At 33.1% G+C, this 14,709-nt stretch overlaps 1 protein-coding gene across 1 annotated transcript in view; it reads left to right on the plus strand.

Annotated features, from left to right (window-relative positions):
* Nucleotides 1-13,843, plus strand: part of Tram1 (translocation associated membrane protein 1) — a 30,949-nt gene extending 17,106 nt beyond the window's left edge. Inside the window, exons 7-11 of the mRNA XM_046460494.2 lie at nucleotides 4,036-4,106; nucleotides 4,207-4,311; nucleotides 5,085-5,228; nucleotides 5,795-5,955; nucleotides 12,255-13,843. Coding sequence (XP_046316450.1) covers nucleotides 4,036-4,106; nucleotides 4,207-4,311; nucleotides 5,085-5,228; nucleotides 5,795-5,955; nucleotides 12,255-12,328 — 555 coding nt within the window. The 3' untranslated portion in view covers nucleotides 12,329-13,843. The remainder of the gene's footprint in view (nucleotides 1-4,035; nucleotides 4,107-4,206; nucleotides 4,312-5,084; nucleotides 5,229-5,794; nucleotides 5,956-12,254) is intronic.
* The last annotated feature ends 866 nt before the right edge of the window (nucleotides 13,844-14,709 follow it).

The raw sequence follows: 14,709 nt of genomic DNA on the forward strand, positions 1-14,709 counted from the left end.
TCCCATAATATGAGAGCTTTTTACATTTTTAAGAATAATATTACACCATCTGGGACTGGGGAGGGGGGGGGAATCTGCCTTAGTATATATGTGATAGTTTGTATTAAAGTTTGTTTTTTAAATGTAGCATTGTCACGAAATGTATTTTCTTCTAAAAAAAAAAAGTTTACTAAAATACAGTTATCTTAATGAATCTATTTATTAATCTTAAATAAACAAGCAAAACTTCATTGTGGCTCCTGGTAGAACAAGTTAATTTATATAACAAAATTATAGTACAACGTATGAAAAGGTGTTGAGAACCAAATTGACTTTCTAAGCTACTTTTTATTCATCTAGACTGTAGTTTCTAGAGCAGTGATGAGCCATCCTTGAACAGCTTGCTGACTCCCTGATTGAAATCTGTAATGTAACCAGTGAACGATTTTGAGAATTCCCTCAAGAGGGCCAAGATTTACCCAGCCTCCTCAGTTCACTCCCATTCCCCACCCCATATAAAACAAGTAAGACCCAGAGACCATGGTGCTATGCAAGGTCTTTGTCAGTCTCAGATGTGTGAGCACCACACCATTAGGGACATACCCCCATGGAGATTGGGGGATATTGGAGGAGTTTGAACTTGGACTGTGACACTAAAAGCAGCCATTTTCTATGTAAAATTCATCAGCTTAAAAATTATGTTATACCTCCTCCACTGTGGTTTCTTAATCATAGGAGGTTGCCTTTAACCAGAGTGTGTGTTCCCTAGTTAACCACAGTCCCCACCACTACTTGTGGTATTGTACTTATTTCTGTCACTCATGTTTATTTTTGGTTTTTTGGTATTATTATTGTTTTTATCTCTTATGCATAGATTAACTTGCTCAAAATTACACAGTAATTGGCAGAACTAACCCATTTTCTTACCCATTGGTTTTTATTTTTTCTATGGTAGGCTTTAGGTATACAAGCATTGCTTTAAAAACAAGGAACTGTTACTTAGAAAAGAGGTTCATCTTGATACATTTGTCTTTTTTGAAAGCTGTAGATACTGTTTTAAGATAGGCATTTGATGATGATGAGGGTGGAAGCTGGGACAGCATTTTGCCCTGTGTCATTATTGACTGAGTTAGTTGACTGACTATCAGAAAGGCAGGGTTAAGATGCAAAGTTGAATCTGAATTTGGAAAAGAAGTTTTATGAAGCCAGGGGTGGTGATGCAAGCCTGTAATCCCAGCCACTGGGAGACTGAGGCAAGTTCAAGGCTAGCCCAGGCAATTTAGCAAAACTCTGTCTCAAAATAAAGTTCAAAAAGGTCTGGGGAACCAGGCATGGTGGCTCATACCTATAATCCCAGCAGCTTGGGAGGCTGAGGCAGGAGGATCACAAGTTCAAAGCCAGCCTCAGCAATTGAACAAGGCCCAAAGCAACTTAGTAAGACCTTATCTAAATAAAATATTAAAAAGCACTGGGGGTGTGGCTTAGTGGTAGAGAACTCCTGGGTTTAATCCCTAGTACTACAACAGAAAAAAAAGAAACAGCAGCAGCAGCTCTATGGGGTTTTTTATTAGCTAGTCCAAGCACAAGCTGACCCCCCTAATGAGGTTGAGGTTTAAAAACAAAATAGCAGAGAAATGGAATGGCTTCTTGAAACATTGTTTGTGGTTTATAGTAGGGTTTTCAGATTTGTTTGAGAGGAAAAAATATAGCTTAGGTTCTTCTCTGCTACATGATTAGAATGTATTTTTGAAACTTACTTGGATTTCTTTAACATTAAATTTTTTAAAAATCCTCTTAACTTATTCTATAAAGCAGTATTTCCAGCAAATTCGTTTTTTGCATTGACTTACACAAGATTTTATGTAATGAAATGAGTTCAATCAGCAGTTTAAAAACTTCCCTTATAAGTATGGAGGGTTTCCTTGATCTGTTGTCAGAAATTTTAAACATTGATCTGAAGGAATATGGCAGTGAATCCCTTATTTAGTCATTTACATGCCACTGTCCTGTTTTATCATACTCAAATACTACTAATTCGTATTTGTGACTCTATTCTTATTCTGTGCAATAGTACTTGTGTCATTTTAATTATTTAGGTATATTAGAATTAATAACTTAAATACTTTATTTAAATTATAAAGTTAAATAAAACTGCTTCATTGTATACTATTTAAAATCATTTTGTACCAACCATACCAAGGATAAACACTACACATTGGGAAAAATCGATGTATATATGTAGTATAAGCTTTATATTCCTAATATATCAAATTACCATTGATTATTCTACAAGTGAGTTATTCTGAAATTACAACAGGAGAAGAAGGAGGTTCCCCTGTGGTTGATCTTAGCATGTTATCTCCATTCCCTTTTCCCCTCTCTCTTTCCTTTTATAAGGAGAACTATTTCAAGGAAAGTATGAAAATTATGTGGAGAGGATCTTAAGATTGCATATTTTCAGAGATACTTTTCTCTCCAGTTGGAAGAACTGTAAACTTGGTATCTTGTCTTAGGAGTTTTCATCCTAAAATACAGTACTATATGCAATACTAGTCAGACTGTCTTATGTTCTCTCTCTCTCTCTCTTTTTTTTTTTTTTTTTAATTCTGGTGCTAGGAATGGAACCAGGACCTGAAACATGTTAGACAAATGCTCTGCCACTGAGCTACATCTCTAGCCCTATGATCTGCCATTTTAACAATTGAACTTTGTGCCATTCTTACCAAAGAATAGTGTTTGGTTTCAAAACTGGACTTGTAAAATTTCCAGTTTCTCAGAATATTTGATGAAATACTTTCTACTGAAATATAAGGGGAGAAATAGAGGACCAGAAGATGGTTTAGTGAGGTTCCAGAAAAGCGCAGTTCGGTACCCAATATCAATTATATTAATAATTTTAATTAGTAGCTATGGTAGTAAGTAGTACTGGGCTGGGGATATAGCTCAGTTGGTTGAGTGCTTGCTTGCCTTCCATGGATGTGGCACTGGATTCAACTCCCAGCACCACACACACACACAAAAAAGCAGTAAGTAGTACTAACCAGGCTAATGTACATAAACCTTATGTATATAAGGAAAACAGCTAAAACCAAGAATAAAAATGAGGTAGAGTTGTTTTATTAATCAACAAGCACTTATTGAAGTCATTGCTGTTGAGCTCATTGCTCATTTTAACTATACCTCAAGATGAAAAACAATATTTTTTGTTATAATTCAGTGTATGTGTGTACAAAATCTTAAATTTTTCATAGTACAACATTCTGTACATTCTGGCTTTTTAAATTTTGTTTTATTTTACATTTAAAAGATGTTGATAACCTGCTTCATTCCCAGGTTTTCACTAATTTTCTTGTGCTGGCTTCCAACTTATGATACTCACACTTCAGTCTCCTGAGTAGCTGGGTGGACTTACGCTTTTTAAAAACACTATTTCTGAGATAACCAGTGATACAGAGTCAGCTAAGAACTATGGAAGAAAAAAAGAAGCAAATATAAACTCTAGATGCTTGATCTTACAGAGTTGTTGAGGAGAAAAAAAATACAACTAGGTGGTATCAAAAATGAGGAGGTAAATTTTAACCTTCAATTTTAACAACTATATGTGACAATAAAAAGATTAAAGCACAAATTTGAAAGTGTGATTATTTTAAGTATACAAAAGCACCTCACTGCTAATAAACATCACCCTTTTAATATTAGAAGGACATTTGATTGCCACCATATAATTTATTATTAATGTTATATCATTTAATAGATGTTTATTAAAAAAGGAAAATAAATCTTAACCCCAAAAGGGATTTTTTTAGTTCATCTGATTGAAGCAAATCCAAGCATTCACATTTTAGAGATGAGAGCTAAAGCTAACAAAGGTTAAATGACTTGGTAAAGCCATATAGCTAACTGGGAATGAGAGATGGGGTCGGGTAGGGGTCAGATTAGCCTTCAGGTCTCCTACTTCTATTATAGTACATTTTTCACTCCACCACACTGCTCTTAAAGAATAGAAGTGTTTCAACATGTTTTGTTTTAACCTATATTGTATGTTTCTATTTTCAGGAAGATATTCCTCGTCAACTTGTCTACATTGGTCTTTACCTCTTTCACATTGCTGGAGCTTATCTTTTGAAGTGAGTTGGGATTTTGCTTGGGTGTTTGAGTAGACTGGCAGATAGTATGCTAATTGGTCTTAATTGATTATCTTTTCCATTTAAATGTTTCTTTCAACAGCTTGAATCATCTGGGACTCGTTCTTCTGGTGCTACATTATTTTGTTGAATTTCTTTTCCACATTTCCCGCTTGTTTTATTTTAGTGATGAAAAGTATCAGAAAGGGTAAGTTATTCAACCATTCTTTTTCTTATATAGCAAGTATTTAAAGTCAGTGCCTCCATTGCCAAAGTTCATGTCCTTGACAATTATATAATATTTACTTTTTAAGCTGTTAATAGCAGCTTTAAATAAAATGAAACTATTTATCAATACTGAGACTCCTCCACATTTTAATTGCTAAAATGGAGTCTGATTCAATATTGTATTGGGACTTGGAATTTTAAAGGTTTGGGGTTAACTTTCCTGTTATAAATTCTACTTCGTTTATTGTATGTTTTTCTTTTGGGGAAATGGAGTGGAGGAAAAAAAGTAAACTTTCAGAAGAGAATGAAAGAGTAGATAATAGAGTGAGAAGTATAACTTCTAAGGAGTTTGTAAAGTCTTAAAGGGAAACTGGACTCTGAATGAGAATTGGCACCCTAATCTTTACAGCACAGCTTTTTGTTTGGTTTTGTTCAGCATTTTTCAAGATTGTTCTTTATATCAGCAGTTATGAGGAATATTAATAGTGCTTATACTTAAACAAAAAAAAAAAAAAAAGCTAAACAAAAAATTAAGCAGATTTCATTACTAGAATTCTTAGAACCTTAAAATTGGCTAGTATGTGTCCCCAGGAGTGTGTATTATGTTGCATTTTGTAGACCTTAACTACAGAAGTTGTTTTTGCAAAATAATAAGAAATGCTGTTTTAATATTCATTTACTTAGTAAGAATCTAATTTCTATAGAATCTTTTCTTTCTAATTTTATGAATTTGACTTGATATTTTTCTTACAGATTTTCTCTGTGGGCAGTTCTTTTTGTTTTGGGAAGACTTCTGACTTTAATTCTTTCAGTACTCACTGTTGGTTTTGGCCTTGCAAGAGCAGAGAATCAGAAACTGGATTTCAGTACAGGAAACTTCAACGTGTTGGCTGTTAGGTATAGTCAATTTAACATTTTTACTTTGTTCTATTATATAATATGTTTCTCTATGAAGTGAATCACTCAAAAAATTAGAGGATTAATGCAGGGATTGGGGAAAATACGCATTTGATTTGATTTCATACCTGTTGCAGTTTTGTTTGTTTCTTTTTGAGTACCTTCTTTCTTTCTTTCTTTTTGAGTACCGGGGCTTGAATTCAGGGGCACTCAACCACTGAGCCACATCTCCAGCCCTATTCTCTATTTTATTAAGCGACAGGGTCTCACTGAGTTGCTTAGCACTTTGCCATTGCTGAGGCTGGCTTTGAACTTTGGATCATCCTGAGCTTCTGGGATTACAGGCATGCGCCACCACGCCCGCCTGACTGCAATTTTATTTTTAAGTTGAAGTTCTAAAGCCTTATGTAATTTCTAGGATAAAAATTTTAATGGAATGACTTCTTTATAATAACATAATCCTGTCGATAGTGAAATTTTAGTAAATCATTAGTGTAGAATACTCTTATTCAGTGGCATTATTTTCATACACTCTAATTTCTTGTTTATTTCTTAATATTTTTCAGAATCGCTGTTCTGGCATCCATTTGCATTACCCAAGCATTCATGATGTGGAAGTTCATTAATTTTCAGCTTCGGAGGTGGAGGGAACACTCTACTTTTCAGGCACCACCTGTAAGGAAGAAACCAACAGTGACTAAAGGCAGATCTTCTAGAAAAGGAACAGGTTTGTATTTAGTATGCAATGAAAAAACCATGGAAGTAAGAAACATGTAAAAAAAAAAAAAATGCTATGGGGTCTTGCTTATTTTCTAATCTTACTTAAAAATCTTACACACACATACACACACACACACTTTATCCTGCTCTAACAAAACCAGAGACAAAGTAATGTTCTGCTGTTCCACAGTTGAGTAATTCCTTGGGTGAGTCAGTTATGTCCCTCAAAATACTTGGAATTGTAACAGAGTTCCAGTTTTTAAAATATATCAACTCAGTTTGCTCATTGTAAGTCTTGATATCTGATGTTTTGTGTCCTCCAGGTTGTCCCAGCAATTCTTAGCCATTTGCACATGGTCAGTTCACACACACACAAACTCGCTGAGATATTGGATTGAAATTATATAGAATCTGTAAGTCAATTTAGGAATAATTGAGTATTTCTGGCCATGAACATAATATCTACCTTCATTAATGTAGATTATTTTTAGTTTCTCTTAGTAATATTTTTTAATAATAGCCTTATTGGGGTTATAATTCCACATCATAAAGGTTATCCTTTTTTAAGCATATTCACAAAGTTGTTTGAACCACTGTCTTAATTCCAGAACATTTTTATCACCCCAAAAAAGAAACCACATGCCCGTTAGCAGTCACTCTGCATTTCCTCATTCCCCTTGCCATGGTAACCAAGAACTAACTTTCTTTATGGATTGGCTTTTTCTAGACACTGCTTATAAATTAGTGGAGCCATACAATATGTAATCTTTGTGACTGGCTTTCTTTACTTAGCATAATAATTTTGAGATTCCTCTGTTTTGTAGCATGTATGCTAACGATTCTACTATACAAAAATACCATATTTTGTTTATCTGTTCATCAGCTGATGGACATTTGGGTTGTTTCCACTTTTTAGCTATTAATAATATGAACATTAATGAACAAGTTTTTGTTTGTACACTTGTTTTCATTTTCTTGGGTTTATACTAGAATTGCTGGGTCATGATAACTGTTCAGCATTTGGTGGGAACTGCCACCAGACTGTCTCCAAAGTGACTGTGCCATTTTATGTAGTTTGCTAGATTGATACCCTGTTTTGTCTATACTATTTATTGAAAAGACTAACCTTTCCCTATTGAATCTTCTCAATACTGTTGTCAAAAATCATGTAGTAAGAGTTTTCTGGGGAAAAAAAAGAGTTTACTTCTGGACTCTGAATTCTGTTGCATTTATATGTATGTCCTCATGCCAGTACCACATTTGTCTTGGTTACTGCAGCTTTGTAAGTTTTGAAATCAGTAAACATGAGTCCTCCAATTTTGTTCTTTTTTATGTTTTGTTTACTCTGAGTCTCTTGAATATCCATATAAATTTTTAGGATCAACTCTTCAGTTTCCGCAAAAAGCCAGATGGAGTTTTGATGTAGATTACCTTTAAACTGTAGATTGCCTTGGGGAATATGAACATAAATTTTGTTTTTCATTTACTTAAGTCTTGAATTTCTTTCAATTAAATTTTATAGTTATCAATCTATAAGTCCTATACCTTTTTCATTAAATTAATTCCTAATGTCCTTTTTGATGCCATTATAAAATAGAATCATCTTCTTAATTTCATTTTCAGATTTTTCATTGCCAGTACATACAAATGTAATTTTTTAATGTATTAATCTGGTATCCCTGCAACCTTGCTGAACTTATTATTCTCATAGTGTTTTGATATGTGTGGATTCCTTATTCTTAAAAAGCTATCTAGACTTTTCACCATTAGGTACGGTTATCAGCTATGGGTTTTATCAGGATGAGGAAGTTCCCTTCTATTCCTCATTTGTTTGTGGGTTTGTTTTTTCAGCATTAGGGATCAAGCCTAGGGCCAAGTGTATGCTAGCTAGCATTCTGTTACTGAACTATACCCATAGCCCTGTTTATGTTTTCAATCATGAAAGAATATTCAATTTTATCTGTTGCTTTTTTCTGTGTCTTTTGTGATGATTATATCGTTTTTGTCCCATATTCTTTTGATATTTTAGATTACAGTTATTGCTTTTCAAATTGATAAAGCAAAAATGCATTCCCAGGATAAAATCCCATGTGATTATGGTGTATAGCCCTTTTTGTTTTTTGTAGTTACCAGAGTTGGTTTGCTAGTATTTTGTTGAAGATTTTTATGTCTGTATTCTTTTTTTTATATATTTTATTTTAGTTGTAGTTGGACGCAATACCTTTATTTTTTATATTTATGTGTTGCTGAGGATCGAACCCAGGGCCTCGCACGTGCTAGACAAGCTCTCTACTGCTGAGCCATGACTCCAGCCCTATGTCTGTATTCTTAAAATATACTTGTATGGTTTTAGTTCCCTTTCCCCCAACACACACACACACACACATACATCCTCCCTGCAACATCTTCGTCTGGTTTTATTATAAGAATAATCCTGTTCTCATAAAATGATTTGGAAAGTATTCCTATTTTTTGGAAGAGTTCTTGAAGGAAGTAGTTTGTAGGTTTTTGCACAAAAATCTCATATTTTTATCAGATTTATCCTCATTGCTCTAAAATTTATACTCAAATACACAGTGATCTCATATGTCCTTTATGTAGTATTGGCATTTTTTTTTTTAATATTTGGAAGAATTCATCAGTTAAGTTGTTTAAGGGAAGTTAACATTCAGATTCTTTAAAAGATAATAAGATTATTCAGGTTTTCTACTTGTTACTTTCTCTTTTGGCAAATTGGATTTTTCAAGGAATTTGTCTATTGTATAAGTTTGCAAATTTATTGGCATAAAATTACATATCATCTTCTTGTTATCTTATGAATGCCTGTATAGCAGCAGTGATTTCTTTTTTTTCATTTTTTTATTTATACATTATAATATAGAGCATAATTTTTCATATTTCTGGTTGTATACAAAGTATATTCACACCAATTCGTGTCTTCATACATGTACTTTGGATAATGATATTCATCACATACCACCATCATTTCTAACCCCATGCCCCCTCCCTTCCCCTCCCACCCCTCTGCCCTATCTAGAGTTCATCTATTCCTCCCATGCTCCCTCTCCCTACCCCACTATGAATCCACCTCCTTATATCAGAGAAAACATTCAGCATTTGGTTTTTAAGTCCTTTGGTTATAGACCAAGGAGACGGATAGCTGGGTCAAATGGTGGTTCCATTCCCAATTTTCCAAGGAATCTCCATACAGCAGCAGTGATTTCTATTTCCATTTCCTATGTTAATTTCTGCCTTTTTTTTTTCTTCTTCCATCAGTCAAAACTAACATTTGAGTGCAAGGGTGTTTCTTAGTGGTAGGGCAACTGCCTGGCACCAGCAGTGCTCTAGGTTCAATCCCCAGTATCACAAAAAACAAAATGTCAATTTTTGTCTTTTTTTTTTTTTTCTTTTTAGTTGTAGATGGACACAATACCTTTATTTTATTTATTTATTTATATGTGGTGCTGAGGATGGAACTCATTGCCTCATATATGCCAGGGAAGTGCTCTACCACTGAGCCATAACCCCAGCAATCTTTTTTATTATTGATTTTCTTAGTTATATCTTTTCTGTATCCCTGATTTCTGTTCTTATTTCATTTTCTTTGGATTTTTATATGCTTTTTTCTTGTTTGTGGTTTACCTTTTTGAGGTGAATCATTGATTTTCATTCCTTGTGAATTATATTTAATTAGCAGACTTTCCCTCTTGGCACTACATTAGACATATTTTACAAGTCTTGGTATATCTTCATTTTCATTCAGAATAAATATAATTCCAATTATGTTTTTTTTCTTTGAAACATTAATTATATACAAGTGCACTGTTTGTTACAAATATTTGGTAATTTTTTTTTTCTTTTTTTTACTTTTCTCTTTGCTATATTTCTAACTTAATTCCACTGTGATTAAACATCATCCAGTTGATTTCAATCCTGTAAAATTTGTTGATACTTGCATTATAGTTGAGCCTGTATCCAATTTTGGTAAATGTTTCTTTTGGACTTCAAAAGGTTGTACAGTCTTCATTTGTTTGGTGTCAGGTCGCATTTGTTCATTTTGTTCAATCTTTTTTTTTTTTTTTTATCTTTACTGATGCAGTTTGGGGAATTCTGCTTGTCCTGTCTGCTACTTACTATAAAACTTATGTTAAAAATCTCACACTATGGGGCTGGGGTTGTGACTCAGTAGTTGAGCACTCACCTAGTATGTGGGAGGCACTGGGTTCAATCCTAAGCATCACATAAAAATAAATAGATAAAATAAAGGTATTCTGCTCAATTACAACTAAATTTTTTTTTTTTAAATCTCACTATGAATTGTAACATTGACCATTTCTCTTTGTAAGGCAAAACCTCACTGAACTACATATTCAAAGCCATGTCATTAAATACATCAGAATTTAGTACTGTTTTATCTTCCTGTTAAACATGTTCTTTTTTTCCATTATCAAAGTTATAGTTTGTCCGAATTTACTGTAACTGTAAATTCTCTTTGGTAAAATATTTTTCTTTTGGTAAAATATTATCATGACCCATCTTCTTGTATTTTTTCTTTCAAGCCTTTTTTTTTTTTTTAATTTATATGTGGTGCTAAGAATCAAACCCACGGCCTCACACATACTAGACAAGTGTTCTACCACTGAGCCATAACCCCAGCCGAGCCTTTTTTGTCTTTTTGTAAAATTTGTGACTTTTGTATGCAGCATGTAATCAGATTTCATTTTTTCCATCCAGTCTGATCATTACTGTTTTTGCCTTTTAGCAGGTACACTAAGAGTGTACTAATGATACCATAGCACATAATTATAACACCTTGAGATATTTTATTTTGTTTTTCTTTGTCCTTTTCTGTGTTAGGTAGAGCTTTCTAAATCTTGGCATGGTTTCATTTCTTGGCCACTATTCAGATATTGCTCTACTATCTTTCTCTTCTGTTCTTCTGGGTTTTCATTGTACATGAGTTAAATCCTTTTCTCCTATCCCTTATATCTTCTTATACTTTTGCATTTTCCATTTTTTTCCCTATCCACTCTCTTGTCAATCTGAGCATTTTTTCCAGTTCATTGATCTCTCTGTTGTGCCCAGTCTACTAAATTTGTTCGTTAAATTTATGCTTTTATTTACTGTTTTTTTTCCATTTCTAAGATTAAAAACTTTAGTTTTCTGATGACTCTTAACTTTAAAGACTTTAATTTTTTTTTTTTTTAAGTTGAGATCTATGACTTTTTTCCTCTTGATTTTTAGTTACTTGGTCTTGTTTTCTAGTGGGTCTGGTAGGACTCTATATGTTTTATGTAAAAATGTATAGAAGCTTGGGATTGCATTTGTGTGGATCACTCCATTTTACCAAAGCTGATGTATTACCATTTTGCCCTCATTCCTAGGACATTAGTATACTATATATGTATATGGTTTTTCTTCCCTGATAGGCCCTGAAATTAACTTTTTGTCTTGCTATCAATATGAGATTTCTAATTCTGTTTAACTTTGTAAGTTTCTTAATAGTTACCTTCTCTGTGATTTCTGTGTCTTTGGTGGATACACAGTTTAATGTTGAAAGTGCCTTGAGGGAGAGATAGATACATCTGGGATATTGGTTCTTAGTTTTCTTTCACCAGGATTTCTGCTGAATCTTGGCTCCTTGGTATCCCTGAACTCAGCTTCCAGTCTGTTTCTGTACTGTGCTGTACCGGTGATCCAGAAGAAATAGCTGTTAATGCAGAGTCACCTCACTTCATTTTCTTTCTTTCCAGAATCTTGGTACATCAAATCCTATCTGCCTTAGGTTTTTGTTTGTTTTGTTTTTCCAGAACCTTTTTATATCAACTTTTTTGGGTATTTTTGAAGGGAAGTTTTGTCAAACATCAGTTAATCCATCATAGCTTCAGGAATAAAAAGCCCATGATATCCTTTTCAATATAACTGTTATCCTAAACCACTTTTTTGTATATTTTATATATGTCCAAGGACTTTGCTCTCTAATACGGAAAGTTTCTTTATTTCTACCAAAACTACTGGTTTTGAGTACTATTTTTAAATTCTTGTAAATCATTTTCTATCCCACCACTTTTTTTCTGCTTCCATAATAGTTACTTCTTTTCATTTACTGCTTTCATTTTATTTTGTTCAGCATGTTACCAGATTTTATCACTGGTTAAATTCTGGAAAGATTAAGCACTAGTTTGTTTCACCTAAGTATATATTGGATTTTAAATGTTCTTTCCTGAAGGTATCTTTATGTATAAAAAATATTATTTGTATCTACTTACAAAAGAGATTAACACTGATTCTTTTTTTTCTTTTCAGAAAATGGTGTGAATGGAACAGTAACATCAAATGGAGCAGACTCTCCCCGTAATAGAAAAGATAAATCTTCATAATGAATTATAAACTAATTGATCAATGTCCCCAAAGAAATCTGCTTTTTACTATATCTTTCAGCACTAGAAATTTTTCTGTTCTTGAAAATACAGTTTGTGCTTTGATTCTTGCTATTGTACTGTTTCATGCATTTTTTTAAAAGGGCATTTGAGGGGAGGATGATTACTGAATGAAAATATTTTAAAAATACTTTAGCTTAGACTAAGCTACCTGCCTTCAAAATAGTTTAGGGACCACCATTTGTTTCACTTTGGTGTTTTTTTGTTTTTTGGTTTTTGTTTTTAAATCTTTGAACATTTTTCTAATAATTTGGGGAGAAAAATATTTACAAAAATCCTACATATCAGTGAAACAATTTCTTGCTGTCACCAATTTTTTATAATAATAGCAAGGTGACCTATTCCAACAAGGTCGTATTTTTTTAAGTTATCTTTCAGGGTAAATGAAATACTATAAAGTCCAGATGTCAAACTTTTAATATGTTTTCAGTGTTCTCTAATTTTTAGGAATTTTTGTAGCCTTTACACCTGGAAAAAACAATTTGTAAAATCACCAAAATAATTGTGTGCTTTATTTTATAAGTAGTGGCTATTAGTGTTACATCCCCATTTAAAAAAAAAAATACATACTAATGGTTACAACATGTGGAGATTTATTGCCATATAGGATCAAAATATTAACATAAAAGTACTTGTGAGGTAAAATTTTTCTTGTGCATTTTCAACGCAAAAAAATATTTACTATGAAGAAGAAAATCCAGCTTATATAGCCCTTTTTGATATGTTTATTAATAATGATTCTTAATGGGGCTTGTCATAAGTTTCATATGCACAGCATCTTAGAAAAATACTGTTTAACCTGCAAACCCTTTTAAAAAATAATGCCTACTTGATTTATATCTATAAAAAGATGTCAGGTAATTATATTTGGAAAACTAATGCACTAACTATAAAGAAATTGAAAATTCAGGTGGATAAATAGTTTTACAAAAGACAGTGCTTTATGTTATAACTATAGCTTTGGTCCCATCTTTAATTGAGAAACATTTATCTGTATAAAACATATTTTTGGATAAATATATATATATATATATATATTTGTATCTCTACAGAAAGGCTCTAAAAAGCATTTGAGTAAAATATTTGGTTCCCTTTTCTATAATTATCCTTTAAAATCCTTATAGATATATCTGATTGTTTGTTTGTCTTTACATATAGTGCCCTTTTTGGTGTCTTCATCTTGTCCCCACTTCTCACTTCTGTCACCAGCTAATAAATGTTTGTGCCATTTTGGTGTAAAAGTTGCAGACTTCTCAGGTCTGTGGTTTAAGTTGCCATGCTGCTAGAAAGTTGTGCTTTCTCTTTCCAGCTGTTTACCTACTTCCTGGAAAAAAGTAGTAGCTCTCTGTAGCATTATGGAGTTTCAGCGGAACCAAATTTTTGCCATTAAAGACTGGCATTATATTGAACTATCCATTGAGAAATCAATCAAAATAAAAATTTTTACTTTCACAAGCTGCTTCCTGGACAATTCCTTCATTTAGTATATATGCTACTTTAGTATACAACCTCAGTTTAAAATTTACCATTAGAAAAAGATTATTTCATAGAATATTTATGAGGGCTACTTGGAGGGGGAAAGTGGTTTATAACCAAGTAAATTTGGGGACCATTTCTTCACTATGGGATTGTTTAAGTTTTAATACATAAATATGCTTTCTGGTACCCCAGGAATGTTAGCTGTGGAAATAAGCAATGTTTCCTTCATTTGTGGAATTTTCTTTTTATTGAACTAATAACAGCACTTATTTTCTACAGCATAGAGTATGGCTTCAGAAAAAGATAAGCCCTGAGTATGCAGTTAGACTTTGTGAGACACACATGCACACAAGTATAATTGTAAGCCCTGGCCCCCACTCTCCATATCCCCTGAGGAAAGTCTTTCCTTACTGGCTTCCAGAGAGTCTTCCTGCACAGAGACCATCACTCACCTGGACTCAGGTTGAACTTCAGAGCCTTGATAGGAAACACAGTACCACAAGCCAGAACAGTTGCTGTCTTCTCTTAGACTGTGACTTTGAAATAGTTGCTTTCTGGAATTCTTTTCTTCTAAAGTGCTTTCTGGTCTCCATTTTAGAATATGATCATCAAAGATCTTAACCACATTTTTTAAAAATTAGACAATCTTGCAAACCCTTTAAGTTCAAAACTATTCCTAGAGCAAAGCTGGTGTCGGTGAAGAAAAGGTAGAGAAATATTTTGTTGCAAAGATACGATTAACAATAGCCCAATCCCCAACCCTGTATCTCCATTATGTTTTCAGTGCAAACTATTTCTGGTAATGGTCTACATATGAAAAACAGATTCTTTTTTTAATGTTT

The sequence above is a fragment of the Marmota monax genome, unplaced genomic scaffold (genome assembly GCF_021218885.2).
Source record: "Marmota monax isolate L192 unplaced genomic scaffold, Marmota_monax_Labrador192_F-V1.1 WCK01_AAM20220418_F8-fsc00063, whole genome shotgun sequence".
Lineage (NCBI taxonomy): Eukaryota > Metazoa > Chordata > Mammalia > Rodentia > Sciuridae > Marmota > Marmota monax.